We start from the raw sequence: 19,879 nt of genomic DNA, 5'->3' as shown, positions 1-19,879 counted from the left end.
GAATGAAACTAAAACACTCAATTACCAAAAATTGAACCGTGGTCTGCATCTGAATGTTCAACACCAACAAATGAGGCTCAAGAGCAGAGGCAATAGAGGTCGTCAAGAGAGCCATCAAAACTCACTTTTATCATAACTAACAAAAACAGTAAACTCTATACTCAAAATCAAATCCCTAAAACAAACCATTTATTTTTTCTTGGCAGCAGATTTGGTGACCTTGGCACCAGATGGATCTTTCTTGTCCACGCTCTTGATGACACCAACAGCCACGGTTTGTCGCATGTCCCTCACAGCAAAGCGGCCAAGTGGTGGGTACTCAGAGAAAGTTTCAACCACCATGGGCTTGGTCGGAATCATCTTGACCATTCCCGCATCACCATTCTTCAGGAACTTAGGCTCCTTCTCAAGCTCCTTGCCAGACCTCCTGTCAATCTTGGTCAGAAGCTCAGCAAATTTAACTGCAATGTGGGAGGTGTGGCAGTCAAGAACTGGGGCATAGCCATTTCCAATTTGTCCGGGATGGTTCATAATAATGACTTGGGAGGTGAAGCTGGCAGCTCCCTTTGCTGGATCGTCCTTAGAATTTGATGCAACATACCCTCGCTTGAGATCCTTGACAGCAACATTTTTCACATTGAAACCAACATTGTCTCCAGGTAGGGCCTCCTGAAGGGCCTCATGGTGCATCTCTACAGACTTAACTTCAGTGGTGAGGCCACTTGGACCAAAAGTGACAACCATACCGGGTTTGAGTACACCAGTTTCAACACGGCCCACAGGAACAGTGCCAATGCCACCAATCTTGTAGACATCCTGAAGTGGAAGACGCAAAGGCTTGTCTGTGGGTCTCTTTGGCTCACTAATCATGTCCAAGGCGTCAAGGAGGGTTGGACCCTTGTACCAGTCGAGGTTGGTTGACCTCTCAATCATGTTGTCACCCTCGAACCCAGAGATAGGAACAAAGGGGATCTTGTCAGGATTATAACCCACCTTCTTGAGATAGGACGACACTTCCTTCACAATTTCATCATACCTTGCCTTTGAGTACTTCGGGGTTGTGGCATCCATCTACAAGATAAAAAACAATGCAAAGTTGGAAAAAAACCATCAATGACCGTCACATGATCAAGAGAAAAAATTGAAATGCTAATAAATGTCAGGCCCTGTGAGAGCATTTAGTCCTTGAAAGTGCAGTTTTCTCAACTCCAAGAAAGATTAGATAAATAGTTGAAGCAAATGATGTAACACATCCAGTCATTGACCAATGATGTCCAGCCACTCAATAGAACCATGAAATAAAAAACAAAGCACATCCCCTGCCTGAGGCAGATCATTTGTGATAAGGTGAAAGGTTAATGAATTACCTTGTTGCAGCAGCAGATCATTTGCTTGACACCAAGGGTGAAAGCAAGCAAAGCATGCTCACGTGTCTGTCCATCCTTAGAAATTCCAGCTTCAAAACCACCAGTGGTAGAGTCAATGATTAGGACTGCGCAATCAGCCTGCGAGGTACCAGTGATCATATTCTTGATAAAGTCACGATGCCCAGGTGCATCAATGACAGTGCAGTAGTATTTGGTTGTCTCAAACTTCCAAAGAGCAATATCAATGGTAATACCACGTTCCCGCTCAGCCTTTAGCTTGTCCAAAACCCAGGCATACTTGAATGAACGTTTGTTCATTTCAGCAGCTTCCTTCTCAAACCTCTCAATTACACGCTTGTCAATACCTCCGAGCTTGTAAATCAAATGACCAGTGGTGGTTGACTTTCCAGAGTCAACATGGCCAATGACCACAATGTTAATGTGCACCTTCTCCTTACCCATTGTGAATTAGATTTGGACGCTGTAATTCATAAAAGAGCAATTATCAATATACCAGGACAAGCTGATACCAGTAATATAAAACTTACCATCCTTCCAAATTAAAGATACTGGATAAATATCCCAGGTCATGAATGGTAGACAAGCACACAAAATTAATTATGTGTAACCTTGTTTGACAAACACAAACACAACAACATAAACATCTCCATTCAATTCCACTTTCTTGATATAACTATAGAGATTACACTTTGATGCTCAATCATGTCAAAATTACAAACAAGAAAATAAACCAATTCAACAAAAATGAACCAATTCCCAAAACTGAACCAACTCCAGGAATATAATGGAAGAACAGAAAAGTTGGATTATATTTTAGTCTTTTAAAAGTGGTAACATTGTAATCCTCCTCAACCCTATTGCTTAATATATAATTATTAATAATAACTAATAATTAATAATCATATTCACTACTTCATATAAATATTCTAAACAAACATTTTATTATTTATTAAATATACAAATATACTTATGGGAGATAAAGGATTTATTAAACACCAAAACTTATATAAATATATCAATTACTTTGCAACAGATATGATATGCTTATTAACATTTAACACAAAGCAAACATTGATAACAACTAAGCAAGCTCAAGATACTGTAGAATCGCCTTTCAAAGATCGGCACAAAACATAAATACAGATATGAACATACTTGTACTTCTAAACACACACAAATATATTTCCTAGTGTGAATCTAAATATCTTGAAAAACGCAAGTTGATATATAAACAAACATATGAAGATATGAGATCAAAGCCAAGCCAAAACAATCAATCAGATCAAGATCTGCAAGCTATAAAATCAACACGAATTGACAAACAAATCATAAACGACTCAGCACATAGCTTATACTCAAATAGTAGAGTAAATACAAAAGAAAAAACAATTATAAAAACGAATTCACAACACGACATACCAAACCAGATCAGCTGTGTCAAGAACAGAAGATATATATACATGTTTGGTAGTTTACACACACACACACACACACATAAGATACATATATACGTTTACACATATATATACATATATAAATCTATTGAAAAAGAGAAGAAATATCGAATCTTACTTGAGATCGATCCGGTAGAAGCGCTCTCTCAGAGGACACCGCAGAGAGCAAGCAAAGAGATGGACTAACGAGGGAGATGAGAGCTTAAATAGTACTGCTACAAACTCTCTCTAAGCCATCAGCTAAAACTAGGGTTTTTTATGAGCCGTTGGATGCTCTTTAATCAATACCCTTACGTCACCACGTATTCCCCTAACGGCCGTCAACGTCGGGGTATTTGCGTTCACGTGAAATTCCAATTCTTATTTTACACTAACAGCCTGAGCTTTGTTAAAAGGACCCATATGAAGCTTAGCCTATTTTAGAATAATAAAATCTCTTTTCTTAAATTTTTAATCAAACAAAATATTTTAAAAAGACGAAATTATCCCTTAATATTAAAATCAATTTATTATAAAATATCATATATAGTAAAAAGACTAAATTGCCTTCACAGCCACAAATGGACTCATCTCCCCTAATTTTCTCGCCCTCCTTCTATCAGTCTGGCTGCATGTAGCTTCTGGCTATGCAGGAGCACGTCGGAAAAAGAGCTTCACCATCCTTGAAAGGTCAAATCATCAAGTTCAATACACGCTGCATCTTACAAGCAGGAAGCATATGCTCCTAATTTTCATTCTCGAAAGGTTCAACCTGATGTCAATTTGACAGAGTATTTCCTGTATCATGGGTAATACAACTCTGCATTTTTCATCCAATTTAGGGTCTTTTTCTTTAAGTACAAGTATGATCCAATTTCAATCTTACTGCAAAAGGATGATGGATATATATACATATATATGTGTGTGTATCTGTATATACAGATACATATATATCTTAATTGTTTGAGGTGCCTCGGAACTAATAGATTAAAATTTCTGGAATATTTTGGCTTTGGCTAAGTCAATGGCTACATGACTTTTCTGCTTGAACAATTAATAATAAATATATAAAAATTTCTTGGATATTTCCTTTCAACCTTCACGCATATACATGGGTATCATACATATATATATATATATATAGGGGCAAAGAATAAAACGAACCAGAGAAAAACAGCAAGTAGAAAAAATAAGGGATAAACAAACTCTCCCAATTTACGTCGCCGCCGCGTATGTGGATACATATATATGTATGTATCCGTATGTGTGTGTGTGTGTGTATATATATATATATATTATATAAAAAAAAGAAAAAATGGAAGGACGAAGGAAGAGAAAACGGAGACACAGGAGAGAAGAAAAGAAATGGGTTAGTAAAGTTAGAAAGATAATTTCAATATTTAAATGGGTCAATATAAAAGTCAAAGGGTAAAAATGTCAATTCATTATCATTAGGGTGTCTTTGGTAACTATATGAAACTTGAGAGGGTGTCAATGTCCCAAAATAGGCTAAGTTTTATGTGTGTGTCTTTTTGGCAAATCTCAGGGGGTGTTATTGTACTTTACCCTATTTCTAATTTATCATTTCTAATTTTTGACCTACATACCCTTCTCTGTTCAATTACCAAATTTATCCCTGAGCAATGTTAACAATTACCCAGGAATGGCATATTCACGACAACACGACACGAGTTAAAAGAGTTTGGGTTTGATATAAACAGGTTTATGTCATAAAAGGGTCGACACGATTAACCCGTTTACTTAACTATATCTGGTTAGGATTGAGGGGTTCAACCCGTGTAATCCGTTTATGACCCATTTATCTCAACATGTTATAATCATTAATATGAACTATGTAATATGTTACATGCGTTAAACCCAATTACTATGAATAATTAAGTCATTTCAACATAAAACTTTGTCTATGTTTTTTTTTGAATATTTGGGTTAATTATGACAAATTTTTTTCTATTATTTAGTATTTGATTAAATATTAAATGTCTCATTTTGATAAACATGTCATTAAACGGCTTAACACGTTTACTATTTAATAAACGGATTGGGTTAATATTGAGAATTATTGACAAGATTATTAAATGAGTTGGGTTTGAATTTATTTATTTAGTATAATACCCTTACATTAATACGACACAAAACACGACTCATGAATAGAAATTGCCACCCTTACGCAGTTGCTTGCTTCACATTGTAGCTTAGTGACAGCCAAACACAATCAATTGAATCGACTCATATAGGTAATTTTGTCACCTCTTAAAATTTATCACAAACTCATATGATTATATACAAGGGTGTTCAAAAAATCCAGTAAATCGAAAAATTAGACCAGATCGTACTGAATTGGGCGGTTTGGGTTAGTTGTATAGCGGTTTGGTCCTGTTCTAGGCCTAAAATTATGGAACCGTAATTTTTTGGTCCAGTCCTGGTTTAGGGTCATGTTGGACTGGATCAGCCCGGATCGAACCGTTACAATATTATATTATATATATATATATATATATATATATATATATATATATATATATCATATCCTAAATCTAAATCAAGTAAAATTCTCATGTGCCTCTTTTCTTTCTTTTGTCCTTTAAATTCATTAAATTTCTTTTTAAAAAAGTCAAATTTCTATTTTCAAATATATCTTAATTTTCTTTCCTTTATTTCTTCTTTTAATTCTTTTTTTTTTTTTTTTTGGGTTTTATATCAATGTTAGTTGATTTTTTGTTTTATTTATTATTATTATTATTATTTTTAAAACTTTGCCCCCTCAAAATTAAAATAAATTAAAAAGGAAATCAATTAAAACCGACAAACTGAACCGAACCAAACCGGTTTTTTGCAGTTTGGTTTGGTTTGGTTCCATGGACATTATAGTTCGGTCTGATTTCAAAAATAGTAGAACTATTATAAATGCTTTGGTCCCAAAATACTCCCAATCCGATCCAAACCGGACCGTATGCGGCCCTAATTATATATGTATTATATTTGGGGTGAATTGTAGAAAATTCCCCGGTTAGCAAAAAATTCCCCTAGACTATTATGAGGGGTATTTTAACTGCTTTTAAGAGCAACTCCAATGGTCTTCTATATTGGGCTCTCAAACTCATAATTTGAGAGATGAGTGAAAAACAGGTTCTCCAATGGCCTTTCATTTGGCCTCTCAAAATTTGAAAATCTCATTTTTTCTCTCAAATGTAAGAGTTGCAAAATTTTTTTGGCAAGTCTGTTTAATGGCTTACGACGCCGTTTCTTCACATCTCAGTCGACCCTTTCTCTCTCATCTGTAACAACCCTTTCCCTCTCATCTGCAACGTACCCTTTCCTCTCATTTGTAACAACCCAAGATGCTGCTCAGCCGTGGTTCTGGGTGGTCCAATCGTGGCTCTCTTCGCCGTGGCCGTGGTTTTAGGTTGTGGCATGAGCTTCGGTGAAGAGGGCGGCAGGGATCGGAGTTCGGATGAATATGATGAAATAGTAACGCCGATATAGGTTTTGATATAGGTAATAGGTTTTGAACTTTGGATTCTTGCAGACAGATAGATTCTATTGGCTCAGCAGCTCCAATTGTCAGCCTTGAAAAAGGAAATGAAAATAATCCAAATACCAGCACTGAGGGTTCTGATCCCATGAAGACACCTGCAGTAGTAGATTCCTCAGGTCTTTTTAGCCTATTGGTGGGATGGGGTGGTAAGATGAACTGAAATATATGGGTTTTGAGCTTCTGATTCTTATAGATTTTGTAGTTTACAGTTGGAGAGAAAGAGAGAAAAATGGCAAGTTCTCAGATGGAGGTGATATGATTTACCCTAAAAATATATATATTTTTAATAATTATATAATCAAATATATATAATATACACACACATATATAATATATATATATATATAAAGAAAAAAAATTTATATAAAAAAATGAATTCACAAATAGTGGTAAAAAAAATTATAAAAATTTTGTTTTTTTATTTTTGTTCCTTTTTTGACCCGATATTTTAGATTTTTGCACTTTTTTAATTAAATTTAATTTTAATTTCTTTCTAATATATAAAACTTAACTTGGAATGTGCTTAATATTAATATTATTGATGCAAATATGAATGGCAGGAATAGTAGTTGAAAAAGAATGGTGGTTGTGTCAAAAAATAACATTTTGCACCATTGGATTAGAATTACTAAAATTGTAGCATTTTGACATCTAGCCCATTGCAAAATATAGATTTAGCATCCAATTTAGAATTTTACCATTTAGAGATGCTCCAAGGGGTTATATTTTGGACGAAAATCTCCTTAAACAGTTCAATAGTTTTTGTTTTTTGTTTTTTGTTTTTTGTTTTCCTACTCTCTCTCTAACCTCTCAATCTCCTTTCGCCACCATAACCCACCTCCGCCACTGCCACTACAGTCCATTCCATCCAACCCTTCTATATCTCTCCACTCACCGCCGCCGCCACCAGCAAAATGGAAATTGGGCTTTTGTAAGGTTTAATTTATTCATGTCACTTACGAGTCAATGTTCCTGGACATATAATGAGATGCGTAGACCACTCAGCTTCAGACCTTCCATAGTTCAGACCTTCTCCACACATTTGCACACAGGTTTCTCTGATATTAGCAGAAAAATCACCACTCACCCATCTTTCATGGCAAGCGTTTCGACCCAACAAGAGCCCGTTTCGACTCAGGATGGGTCGATTCAGAAGACCCATCAACCCTTACAGGTACACCCATTTGGCATTCTTTGATTTAAGCTTGATTTCATGCCATTTTCTTGATGGGTGTGTTTTGAATTGTTAAATTTTTTTAGCCCTTTTTGTGATTTGGTCAAATGGTTGTGTAATTGTGTTTCTTCATGTTTGTAGATTTTGGTTGTGTTTGCTTTTTCTGTCTCTTTCTTATCTGCCTCTCATTCCAAGCTTTGTTCACTTTTACATAGGCATAACCTTTTCAATTTCTTCTTTTTCTGAAGTAATTAATAGATGTTTCGCACAAATTTGCAATTTCCTTGGGTTATTAGTTTATATTGAAGTGAATTGATTTGATTCCTAATTTGTGCGGCTTTATGTTACCACATCATTATTCTCACAGTATAGACTGAAAGTGAGGCACACCAAATGCTTATGGAGAGCAGAACAGTTGAGAAATTGTGTTTTTGGATATTGTTATTCCTTTCAAAAGCCCAATTTCCATTTTTGGTGGTGGCGGCAGTGGTGAGCGGAGAGATATAGAAAGGTTGGATGGGGTTGGATGGAGGTAGATTGTGGTGGCAGTGGCGGAGGTGGGTTGTGGTGGCGATGGTGGGATGGAGGAGATTGAGAGGTTAGAGAGAGAAAGTAGAAAAAAAAAAAAAATTTGTTAGAACTGTTTAAAGGGTATTTTCGTCCAAAACATAACCCCTTAAATAGACCCCAGTTAAAATACCCTCTCATGATAGTTGAGGGGTTTTTTTTGCTAAAACAAATTATAAGGGTTTTTTTTTTTCTAACTGGTGAAAGTCGAGGGGGATTTTTTGCAATTCGCCCTTATATATAAGTCGAGTATATTTGATTGCATTGAAATTTGATTGTTTATTCTCAAATTCTTATGATGCATGTTTTATGTTTGGCAAAATGCCCAGGAGAGCTAGTGCGGAAGAATTTTAGATGAATGGATGCATCAATGTGCCATTTTATATCAAGAGGCGCTGCTGCCACATTATTGTAGTTTCAAAACTAAGTTCCTTCTTTTGCACAATGGTTATGTATTCAGTATGATGATTCTGATTGTCCCTTCTCGTTATCTGCTTCTGTGCATATTCTAGTTGCATCTTGTCATTAATGCTCTTTACAATCCTTGTAGTGGTAGATGGTGGTTGGAAATTTTCTGAACCCCCCTTAAGAGATAGCTGGGAAGATTTTGGTGTGTTAAAAAGCTGAAGTTATTTGGGACATGAATGCAGTAAGGTGTCATGGAAGTTGGAGTAGCAGAATAAGTTAGTGATGCGTATTTCTGATTGTATGTCTACATACTTTTTCACTAAATAGTAGCACTTTGCCTTTGCTTAACAGTTGATTTATTTTTTCACTTGCTTTTACCTTGCAGAAAAACCAAAAGAGTTGCAACTTGATTTCCTCCTCTCTCAAATAACTTCCAGAACATTTACTCACATGAAGTTTTGTTTTTGTCTTCTCCTTTCTGATGTGTTGGATCCTCTATAATTTTATTGCTAAATACTGAGCAAAGTTTTTCATTATTTTGCTTCCTAAAACCATATAACAATGTTAAAGAACTTGGAATCCATACTGCGAGTTACCGGCAATAATATTACTTGTAGCATTCAGCCACTTCTTCTTCCTTACTTCAAGAATGAACAGTCAAGCAATGATTATATACGCTACTTGTGCAAGCAAAAACTTTTCAAAAAGGCTCTTGAGGCATTTGATTACTTGCGAAATAATACGAAATTTGACGTAAAGGTTAGCACCTATGCCCATCTGATCTCTGCCTGCTCTTCTTTGAGATCTCTAGAACATGGCAGAAGAATTCATAACCATATTCTGGCATCCAACTGTCAGCAAGACATGATTCTTCAGAATCGCATTCTTATCATGTATGGAAAATGTGGGTCACTGAAGGATGCTCAACAGATTTTTGATGAAATGCCTGAGCGAAACGTGGTTTCCTGGACTTCAGTAATCACTGGGTACTCACAGAATGGCCGAGGAAATGATGCAATTAAATTGTATTTTAAAATGCGGCAGTCAGGCCTTCTGCCGGATCACTTTGCTTTTGGAAGTATAATAAAGGCTTGCTCAAGCTTGAGTGATTTCGAGTTAGGGAGGCAGTTGCATTCACAAACCATCAAATCAGAATGTAGTTCCCACCCGATTGCACAAAATGCTCTAATTGCAATGTACACAAAGTTTGGTCGAATAATTGATGCATTTGAGGTGTTTTCTCATATTGCTATGAAGGATTTAATCTCATGGAGTTCGATGATTGCGGGGTTTACGCAACAAGGTTATGAATTAGAAGCCTTGGACCATTTCAAAGAGATGCTCTCTCAGGGTGCATACCAGCCAAATGAATTTATTTTCGGCAGTGCTTTTAGTGCTTGTGGCAGCCTGCTACAACCAGAATATGGGAGGCAGATACATGGGATGAGTATAAAATATGGGCTAGAGAGAGATGCTTTCACTGGTTGCTCCCTCAGCAACATGTATGCAAAGTGTGGTCTACTGCATTCTGCAAGAACTGTATTCTATCAGATAGATCAACCTGATTTAGTGTCATGGAATGCCATTATTGCAGGGTTTGCTTATGGTGGTGATGCTGGCGAAGCCATATCATTTTTTTCATCGATGAGACATCTGGAGTTGACCCCAGATGACATCACAGTTCGGTCCTTACTTTGTGCTTGCACAAGTCCATTTGGTCTCTATCAAGGTAAGCAGGTGCATTCCTACATTATTAAGATGGGTTTTGATTCAGATGTCCCAGTGTGCAACACTTTACTTACCATGTATGCAAAGTGTTTGGAAGTCTGTGATGCATTTAAGATATTTGAGGAGATTAAAAACAATGCTGATTTGGTTTCTTGGAATGCAATTCTTACTGTTTGTATGCATCACAACCTATCTGAAGAGGTTTTCAGAATATTAACATTGATGCGTATTTCTCACAATAAGCCTGATCACATCACTTTAGCTACCACACTTGGAGCTTGTGCAGAAATGGCCTCTTTGGAAATGGGAAATCAAGTTCATTGCTATACCATGAAAACCGGAGATGAGCTTGACCTCTCTGTCAAGAATGCATTAATTGACATGTATACAAAGTGTGGATCCCTTGGAAGTGCTCAAAAGCTCTTTGATTCCATGGAAAATCCTGATGTCGTCTCTTGGAGTACTTTGATTGTGGGATATTCTCAGTCTGGATGTGGAGAAGAAGCTCTTAAGCTCTTTGGTAGAATGAGAAGTTTGAGTGTTGAGCCTAACCAGGTAACATTTGTTGGGGTCCTTACTGCCTGTAGTCATGTTGGACTTGTAGAGGAAGGGTGGCAGTTGTACAGAACCATGGAAATGGAGCATGGGATTACACCGACAAGAGAACACTGTTCATGTGTGGTTGACTTGCTTGCTCGTGCTGGACGCATAAATGAAGCAGAGGACTTTATCAATCAAATGGAAATTGATCCTGACATTGTGGTGTGGAAGACTCTGCTATCTGCCTGTAAGACCCGTGGAAATCTTGAGGTTGGAAAACGCGCTGCGGAGAGTATTCTAAAAATTGATCCTTCAAATTCTGCTGCTCACGTGTTACTTAGCAACATATATGCTTCCAGTGGCAGTTGGGATGATGTTGCCAGACTGAGGAGCTTGATGAGACAAAGGGGTGTCAGGAAAGCTCCAGGTCAGAGCTGGATTGAAGTTAAGAACAGGATCCATGTTTTCTTAGCTGAAGATGGTTTGCATGCAGAAAGGGACAAAATATACGCCATGCTAGAAGAGCTGTGGTTGCACATACTGGATGCTGGATATATTCCATTACAGAAATAGGTTTCAACTGAATAATTGCAGTTGTAACAACAGCAATACAGTTATATCCAGCTCTTCAGGTTTTTTTGAAGGAGATCCTTGGTTTCCGGGAGGTTCCAGTTTAAACTGGAATTTCTATAAAGGTACGGACTACTTTATCATATCTGGCTATGGCTTCTAATATCGGTAATTCTGGAGATTTGTAGACGATGGTTAGAATTTTTATAAAAGTTGAAACTTGAGGCTCTACTTATGAAGCACAAAGATGATGTCTATGCGTAAAAAATGGAAGTGAGAGAAGTATCTTAATGAAATAAAGAAAAGAAGACTTGGGTTAGGGTTTGAGGGCAAGACAACAATTGTCAATTTGTGGAGTGGAATGACTCCTATGCGATCAGTTCGTGCGCTAAATTTTACTTGTTAAATAACTGCGCAGAAATTGCTTCATATGCAGAGTAAGTTATATATTCTCTATGTATTTAATACTTTATTTATAAATTTTGAAATGTATCGTAATATCACTTAATTGTTTAGTGCACACAAGGCTGAACTTGAGAATGAAAACAAGGATAATGTACAATTAAGACACGCAAAAGAATTTTCGAGATGGTTGGGAACACAAGTAAGTCCTAAATGAACTTCATACCCCTATTATTTGTTTTAAATGTGGTATCCCTATGCATTTATTTAATGTTCTAATTTTTTTTAGTAGATAAAGGAAGAGCGTCATCGTCAAGAGTTAGAAATTAGTGATGACCTGTATTCATTAGCTTGTGGACCCGATTTTCAGATAAATTGATATTCTGGTTGTATTGTGAATGGGGTCAGGTTTCATACAAAGGAAAGGGAGAAATATCGAAAAAACTTAGAATAGTGGTGTGTTAGTCAAATCAGAGGACATTGATTACTATGGTGTCTTGACAGATGTCATTGAGTTACAATATCCTCTTAAGAGACGGGTAATCCTATTTAAATGTGATTGGTTCAACACAAGGACATGTATTAAGAGGGATACTTATTTCAAGAGCGTAAATGTAGCCCGTAAATGGTACAAAGATGAGCCTTTTGTGTTGTCTAATCAAGCAAAACAAGCCTTCTTCGTCAAAGACACCAAATTACGTGGCGCGTGGGAGGTCATTCAAGATATAACACATAGAAGCTCGTATGATGTTCCCGAAGTGGAGGATAACAGTAGAGTTGAGGATGAAATGTATACTACAACATATCAAAAGGACTAACCATGCGTTGTGGATATGGTTGTTGAGGCGACCAACTTTGACATGGATCCACCAACTTTGAATAGGGATGGCTTGGAGGTTGAAAGTCTTGATGCTGAAATAATTCTACAAAGTAATCAAGAATCTCGTCATGAAATTGACTCTTTTGACAATGATGATGAAATCTTCATTGAAGACAGTTCAGACGATGAAGAAGAAGATGATACTGATTTGGATTAAATGTGAATTTTTTTTTTTGTGTTTTTTATTGAACCCATGCAAATTGAAATGTTGAAGTTGGTTAAATTTGTCTTCAGTATTTAGCTTTGAGTTTTAGAATACGTGTTTTATTTTTTTGAGTTATTATTAATCTCTTTTGCAGTCACGTGATCTAATTTTTTTCTTTCTTTTAATTATCTATTGTTTGGCTATTTTGATTCTTTCCTTTGCTACTTAATTTTTATTTTCTTATCTATCTGTTTCATAACATGTTATAAAAGATTTGATTCTCTTATTGCTGTAATCTACTATGGCGTCCAATCGTCGATCCTTGAGATCCAACAATGACCCCAAAACATTCATAGATCTTCCCAGCCACAACCAGCAGTGGAAGATGATTATTTATGATCTTTACATTTACGAAATTTGTCCTTACATTTGAACTTGGTCCCAAAATACTCCTACGTGTTACTCTCATGAATTTCATTTTTCAGGTCCTTCAAGAAATGTTAAGAGGCGTGGCAAAGCTGTAAACCAAAAAAAAAAAAAAAATTGAAATTAAAAAGCGCAATGGGGGGATTGTTCCGATTAAGTTTACAGACGGTTATTTGAAACTAGTGGAGGAAAATTCAGATATTTGGGAGAGAGAGCTTGGGATGATTGCTCGTGAATATATACCACTATGCTATGAGACTTGGCCAGAGGTCCCAGACTATCATAAAAAGTTCTGTTACACTAAAATAATGGTCTGTCTTGCTTTAGCCATATCTTACTTAATTCCTTTATGCTACCATAACGTATAATTTGTTTTGTAAATTTTTAGTTTATACTATTTTAAAAATTGGTTTTCAAAGTCAGTCAGGAGGATTAAGTGCTGTTCATTCTTTAGAGTACGTCATAATTTGTTCAACATTCTCTCTCTTGTAGCAGTGAACTTGAACTTAAGATTTTCTTACTTTCACGTGTATACTTTTGACACTAGTTTGTAATTAGAGTGGTGATTTACTTTGAGTTCTTTCTGAAGTGTTGAAATAATCACAACCTTCAATTCAATTGAAGCTCCTTGGCTATGTATTTTAGCCGGGAGATTTTCATTATAATCTGCTTCTTGTTGGGTGTTTGAAAAGGATTGTGTTTTGATTATTTACTAATGGAATAGGATGAAAGTTCTATTTATTTTGCTTTTTATTGGGAGATTTGCTTACAAAGATGGGTAGCTGACCATATATTCATGAATTTTGCTGCTTATACTTCTTCTAAATGACATTTGTTTTTGGCTTATTCATGTGAAAAATAAAGGAGTAATTCGGAGTTGACTGCAATTTTAATGAAAAAGCAAAGAAGGGTGCAAATCTCTCATTGGCCATTGCTCATAGAAAGTACATGAACCGTTTGAAAGATCATTTTAACAAGTACGAGACAGGAGAGTGCACGCCGCAGCCCACACTCTCGTGTAACCTACGAGGACTGGCAAATCATGTGCGATAGGTGGATGACAGACAAATTTCAGGTTAGTATAAACTACCTAGTTATATGTCTTTTTATTAATGCTTCTTTCTTTTCCTCATTTGTTTATTTTTTAAATTACATTGTAGGAAATTAGTGCTAGAAACAAAGAAAACAGGGGAATGGTAGAAATGTTACATTCTGCTGGGTGAAAGTCCTTTGTCAAAATTCATTATGAGTTGGTAATATATAACACAATACTTTGTTTTTATTTATGTATTTTGTTCTCATTCTACAACCATACCTTGTAATGTGTAAAAAAATTACAGAAAGAAGCTGATTTAAATGATGAACATAGCGGTGAAGACGATGAACATCATCTCGAAGGACCTGCCATCAAAATGTACAAGAAAACACATTACAAGGAAGATGGTGGATGGATTCATGATGATGCTTGCAAAACATATTTGAGTTTTGAATTTTTTTCCCCATAGAAATAATTGTCAGGTTTTATTAATTTCGCTGGGATTTTATCATGCTTTCTTTTATGAAAAAAAAAAAGAGATTATCTTTCCCTTTTTTTTTTTTTGTGTGTGTGTGTATATGAAGTTGACCTTAAAGTCAGTTGGTGATATATTTACTTCTCTATATTTACATTTTTTTTTTTTTTTTAGCGTAGGAGTTGGGATTTTGGAAAAGTCTGATGTAGATTGGTTTTATCCCTTTAGTGGGAAGGGTTTAAATTTTGCTAACAGAAAATGGTTTAAAGGTATGAATGAACAAGTAGAGATATGATTTTAAATCTCACCTTGAATGCTATGTTTTTTAACTTAAACCAGTGGCTTTGTCACTCTTATATGACATATTTAAATTCCAATATGCTTCAAAAGCACTTTGTGCATCTCATGCAAATAATCTTAAGGTAACTTTTGTATTCATCTCATGCCTTCCAGCACCCTGGGTTGACCAGACCAACATAATGATATCGTAGGCACATCCATATTTGAATAACCATATGATATCGTAGTATATACCTAAATATTTTAGTAATGAATTGAACTTGTGAAGATGTCACTCCTTTCTACAGAGAAAATTTTCTGTTTCCTTCGAGGAAGGAAGGAAGGGAGGGTGGGGGGAAGGGAGGTGTGTTTGTGATAGTATATGGACTTAATTGTTGGATATTCATTCATCTTGAGAATGTGATGGTTCTAGTTTTAATAAGTTTGTGATATAGTATTATAAATATTTTAGTAATGAGTTGAACTTGTAAAGAGGTTATTCCTTTCTGCAGAGAAAATTTTCTTTCTTGTGTTTCCTTCAAGGAAGGAAAGGAAGGGAGGTGTGTTTGTGATAGTATGAGTGTGTTACAATATCATTATTACCCTTGTGGCAAATTGTGAGGAATGCATCTATTGATGGTTTGATTGTTCAAGGTAATCTCTATCTCCCACTTTCATCCCCAGGGAAAATGGGAAAAAAATTAGTGGACTGGTCCAGCCTTCAACTTTATTTTGCTATTTTCGGAGTGTTTTGTAAATTTGTCACCCTTTTAAAACCATTTCTTAGGCTATTATGGATGCTTCTTTGTTTCAGTTAAATTGCAGTGAAATAGAAGGGTATGTCCCCAATTTTTTTTTTCCCCAGATTTTAGTTGCCTTCTTTAAGTTGTCTTATTTGTTACAAGGATAAATATATTAGACTGAATTCACCTTAGTTACCAAGCAGATTTAGGAGGGGTTTTTGTTTGGTCCATGAAGTGTTGAATAGTGGCTTTTTTGTTATAGGGATAAATATACTTCAACTGAATTCACATTAAACCAAACAGATTCAGATTTAATTTTTTGTTTAGTCCAATAAATTATTCACAACAAAGTGGTTCATAACTTTGTTTGGGATTCTGTTTCTTGGATATAGAATGATTCTTAGTGATGTTAGCAGCTTTTGAGAATGTCATTTTGTTTGCTGGACTAATTTTTTTCCACCATAGATTTGAGTTTTCATTTTTCAAGTGCAGATTGAATATGAGATTAAGTTCAAGTTTTGATGTTCTAGTTTTTTGATTGAATACTCGTGTTTGATATGACCATGTGCATTTTCAGTTAGAAGTTTATGTCCCGTACCAGCTTTTGTTTAATTGGCGTATGAACTAGTACAAAATATTATTGATGCATCTTTCAGAGTACTTACTGTAGTATTACATATGCTTATATATAGTTCTAGCATCTTGATTTTAGTAAAAGTATGATGTGTTGGTGGATGAGTGGTGAAAATTTAAAGTAAAGTGCTTTGTTAATTATAGTATGATGTGTATGGAGATGGCTGATAATTGTTCTTCATTTAATTTACTTCATTGATTTTGCAAAATGCAGGACAAAATGGTGGCCCAATCATTAGATCCATCTGTTTATGTGGATGCTAGTAGTTCAGTCCCGGTGGAGAGCAGATTTTGGAGAACTGTCTTGGAACAGGAAAGGGTACATATTTTCGTGGCTTCGGTTATGGAAAGAAGGCTCCAACAGCATCCTCAAGTCGTATGAGGATGACAAATGCAGAGTGGGAGGCAGAGTTGGAGGCTGAAAGGAGGAAGGTTAATAGAGCTGAACAAAAATGTGATGAAATGATGGAGTCAAGGCAACTGTGAAAGGTATTTTGGAGATTTGCTTTTAATTAAAATTCTTGTAGTGCGTGTAAAGGTACTAAAAAGAGACTAAAATCCCCTCCAGGGCAGTGGAGAGTATCAGAGTCCATTGAAAAGGGTGGGGAGACTCCTCATTTGAGACCAAGTAATGAAGAGTTACATATTAGACGTGTGTAATATATGAAAATAAAATTTCCAATTTTTGGAATTGCAGAAGGCACTTTTTGAAAACTTGACAACATGTGATTAACATACCTTGGACATTGAAGATGTGATTTCTTTGTAGATTGGAAAAAAAAAAAAAAATGGTTAATTGCATGTTTATATATTCAACTAGAGTGGAAGTATAATTGTATCTTTATCTAGTCAACAAGAGTGATTATTGATTTTCGTGTATTAACTAATCGGATATTATAAATTCCATGTTATAGTCTATTGGATCAAGTTATTAGAAAGTTTTATATATATATATATATATATATATATATATATATATATAATATATTGCTTTGTTGTGTCATTGCCATGTCCATGTCATAATGCTTAGGAGTAGTTGTGTTGACATGCCTCTCGTGTCAGTGCCTTGCTTTATAGGTGTCCCATGGGGTGGAAATATTCTCACAAGCTCAATTGATAACTTAAAGCTAAGATGCAAATTTACACGCATTTTATCAGACAAAATTATAGAATTTAGTTTATTTTGTATCGAGTGAATCTGTAGGAAGTTTGGTATTTCATATTTCATGATCTGAAGTGCTCTCATTTTGTTTTTGGCATGTGAATTGCTTCCAATTTTTGGAGTAGGATTTTATTTTTGGCTGTGAGAAATATATTGTCAGACATTCTTCTCTGGATAATTTGTCAAGAAAAATCAGCCCCATTTGGTGGGACTATATTTAATATTTGGACATTTCTTTAATGGACAATAATTTTCAAAGTGAAAAACTTAACTGACTAATCAATGCGAATGGGAGTTTGGGTTAATTGACCTACTTTTCAGCTTGAATTACATTACTCCTTTAAAAAGAGCATAGCTGGATACTTACTGCTATTATGTAATATTGATGAAAAAACAGTTGGGGCTGTTTCTACTATGCTTTTGAATCACTGGTATAGTTGGATGGTGGTTTTATGGCATTGAAATCGTATTGCAGCATCAAATGGTTGATGGATGTTGTTAGTGCTGTCTTTTTAGTAGGTTAGACAAACACACAATCTCACACACACACACACACACACACACTATTGCCCGAAAGGGAACTTCAATCCTCAGCCTCCCATGTGGAAGGAGGGAACACCGCTCGAGCCTTATTCAGTGCTGAAGGAAAGCAAGCAAGAGGAGAAAAATCAATGAATGAAACGGAAATTGAATTCAAGAATGGGTTCTTTTTTATGGTTTTTGTTCTTGTAAATTGGAAAACACAATTCACTTCCTATGCCTGATGTGAATGCAAAATCTGCAAATTACAATTGCTAAATTGCTTTCCTTCCTTCTTCAGTGAGACCTGATTTGACAATTTGTAGTTTGTTACATAGAGAATGCTTGTGTTAGCCTTGGTAATTTTATGTATTTGGTTTGTCTGGATTGAGCTTGTATTCTTCTAATACACTAAAATGCATCTTAATTAGATAAAACATGGGCTTTATCTTTAGAGAGTGCTACTTAGGTCAAGGAGTTAAACAGAATTCCTTGTTCTATCTTCCCTTAAAGTTAAGATCTTTTGCTAAAACCCCCATCATTATTTAGATTTTCTTACAAATAAACTTGATTTACACACAAAGTTTTAAGAACTTTCACTACATTTACTCAGTTATCGAGAAAATATATATTACTACTAGTACTAGCATAACCATAATCTTCTTAACCCTCAATCTCACCACTGGCAATAAAATTACAGTAAATTTTTTACTAATATTATATTATGAAAAAAAACGTATCATATATATGAAACATACGAATTGGAGTTTGAAAGAAAATGTATTTTATTTAAAGTGTAGACCAACTAAGCTATGAAATAGGAAGTGGTGGTTGTGCTAATGAATTGCACATGAGAATTCAATTTTTTTTAGTAGAGTTACTCTAAATTTATTAACCGAATACACTTCATTGATAGTTAATAAATTTTTTATAACTCCTTAGCCTTAGAAACAATATATATATATATATATATATATATATCGGGTAAAGTACAAAAAATTTCTGTGAACTATATTCGAATTTTCAAGTAACCCCCTAGAAATATATTTTGTGCATAATATCTCCATAAACTCTCACATTTTGTTACAAAATATCTCAATGCCTAGACAATTTTCGTCAAATGATCATAATGTTCTTTATTATTGAATTGCACTTAGTCTATTTTTCTTATTGAAATAAATTGTGAAAAAAAATTCATACTAATTTGATGATATATTCTTCATTAAATTTGTAAAAATTTACCTTTAATTTTTTAAATTAATTGTTTAGATAAAAATCTTAAGTAGAAATTTTAAAAAAATTTAAGTAATTTCTTAATTTTTCATGAATATATTGCATTAGAAAGAAGACATTTTTTATTTAAGTAATTTATCAATTTTTTATGAATATATATTGCGTGAAAAAGAAGGTATTTTTTGCGGTAAAAAAAGTTTAACTAAGTATAATAAGTTTTATTATAATTTTAAAGTTTTAATAATAGGTTAATCATTTAAAAAACGGTAGTTACAAATCTATTTTTTTCTTATTTTTATGGTAAATTGACAGTAATAATAAAATTAAGGTAAATTGTATAATTAATGTTTAGACAAAAAAAAAAAATTTAATAAGAAATAACAAATTTAATGAGAAAAGGTAAAATAATATTTTGTGAGAATTTGTCCTTACGACAAATTAATAATTTAGAGGAATAATTTATAATTTAGAGAAATTATTTATAAAAGTACAATAGTTTTGGTAAGTTGATAAAATACGACTTTGGCGGTAAATATTGGAGTCCGATTAAAAATTGAAAAATGGCTCCAAGCGGGAAGCACG

At 34.7% G+C, this 19,879-nt stretch overlaps 2 protein-coding genes across 17 annotated transcripts; one reads left to right on the top strand and one right to left on the bottom strand.

Annotated features, from left to right (window-relative positions):
* Positions 1-3,097, bottom strand: LOC132313066 (elongation factor 1-alpha). The gene is made up of 3 exons (XM_059811704.1): positions 2,961-3,097; positions 1,368-1,848; positions 1-1,071 (listed from the first exon to the last, which is right to left on the bottom strand). Exons 2-3 carry the CDS (start codon positions 1,827-1,829, stop codon positions 190-192), a joined length of 1,344 nt encoding a protein of 447 aa, XP_059667687.1. The 5' UTR covers positions 1,830-1,848; positions 2,961-3,097; the 3' UTR covers positions 1-189.
* A 3,958-nt stretch (positions 3,098-7,055) lies between these two features.
* Positions 7,056-17,134, top strand: LOC132313065 (pentatricopeptide repeat-containing protein At3g53360, mitochondrial-like). Of its 16 annotated transcripts, none has more exons than XM_059811689.1 (7): positions 7,056-7,551; positions 8,669-8,824; positions 8,912-11,801; positions 11,881-13,528; positions 14,082-14,292; positions 14,378-14,470; positions 14,558-17,134. In XM_059811689.1, the coding sequence occupies exon 3, from the start codon at positions 9,088-9,090 to the stop codon at positions 11,365-11,367; it is 2,280 nt and encodes a 759-aa protein (XP_059667672.1). In that variant the 5' UTR covers positions 7,056-7,551; positions 8,669-8,824; positions 8,912-9,087; the 3' UTR covers positions 11,368-11,801; positions 11,881-13,528; positions 14,082-14,292; positions 14,378-14,470; positions 14,558-17,134. The 16 variants fall into 16 exon arrangements, with proteins under 16 accessions (XP_059667672.1, XP_059667675.1, XP_059667674.1 ...); XM_059811692.1 differs by lacking the exon at positions 8,669-8,824 and having other exon boundaries at positions 7,057-7,551; positions 11,881-11,968; positions 13,277-13,528; XM_059811691.1 differs by lacking the exon at positions 8,669-8,824 and having other exon boundaries at positions 7,057-7,551; positions 11,881-11,968; positions 12,175-13,528.
* Positions 17,135-19,879: the final 2,745 nt, after the last annotated feature.

Source organism: Cornus florida, unplaced genomic scaffold, assembly GCF_030987335.1.
Source record: "Cornus florida cultivar Cherokee Brave unplaced genomic scaffold, ASM3098733v1 CherokeeBrave_3.0.0_Hap2_Chr06, whole genome shotgun sequence".
Lineage (NCBI taxonomy): Eukaryota > Viridiplantae > Streptophyta > Magnoliopsida > Cornales > Cornaceae > Cornus > Cornus florida.
Note: the sequence above shows the minus strand (reverse complement) of the source record. Positions and strands in the feature narration are given on the sequence as shown.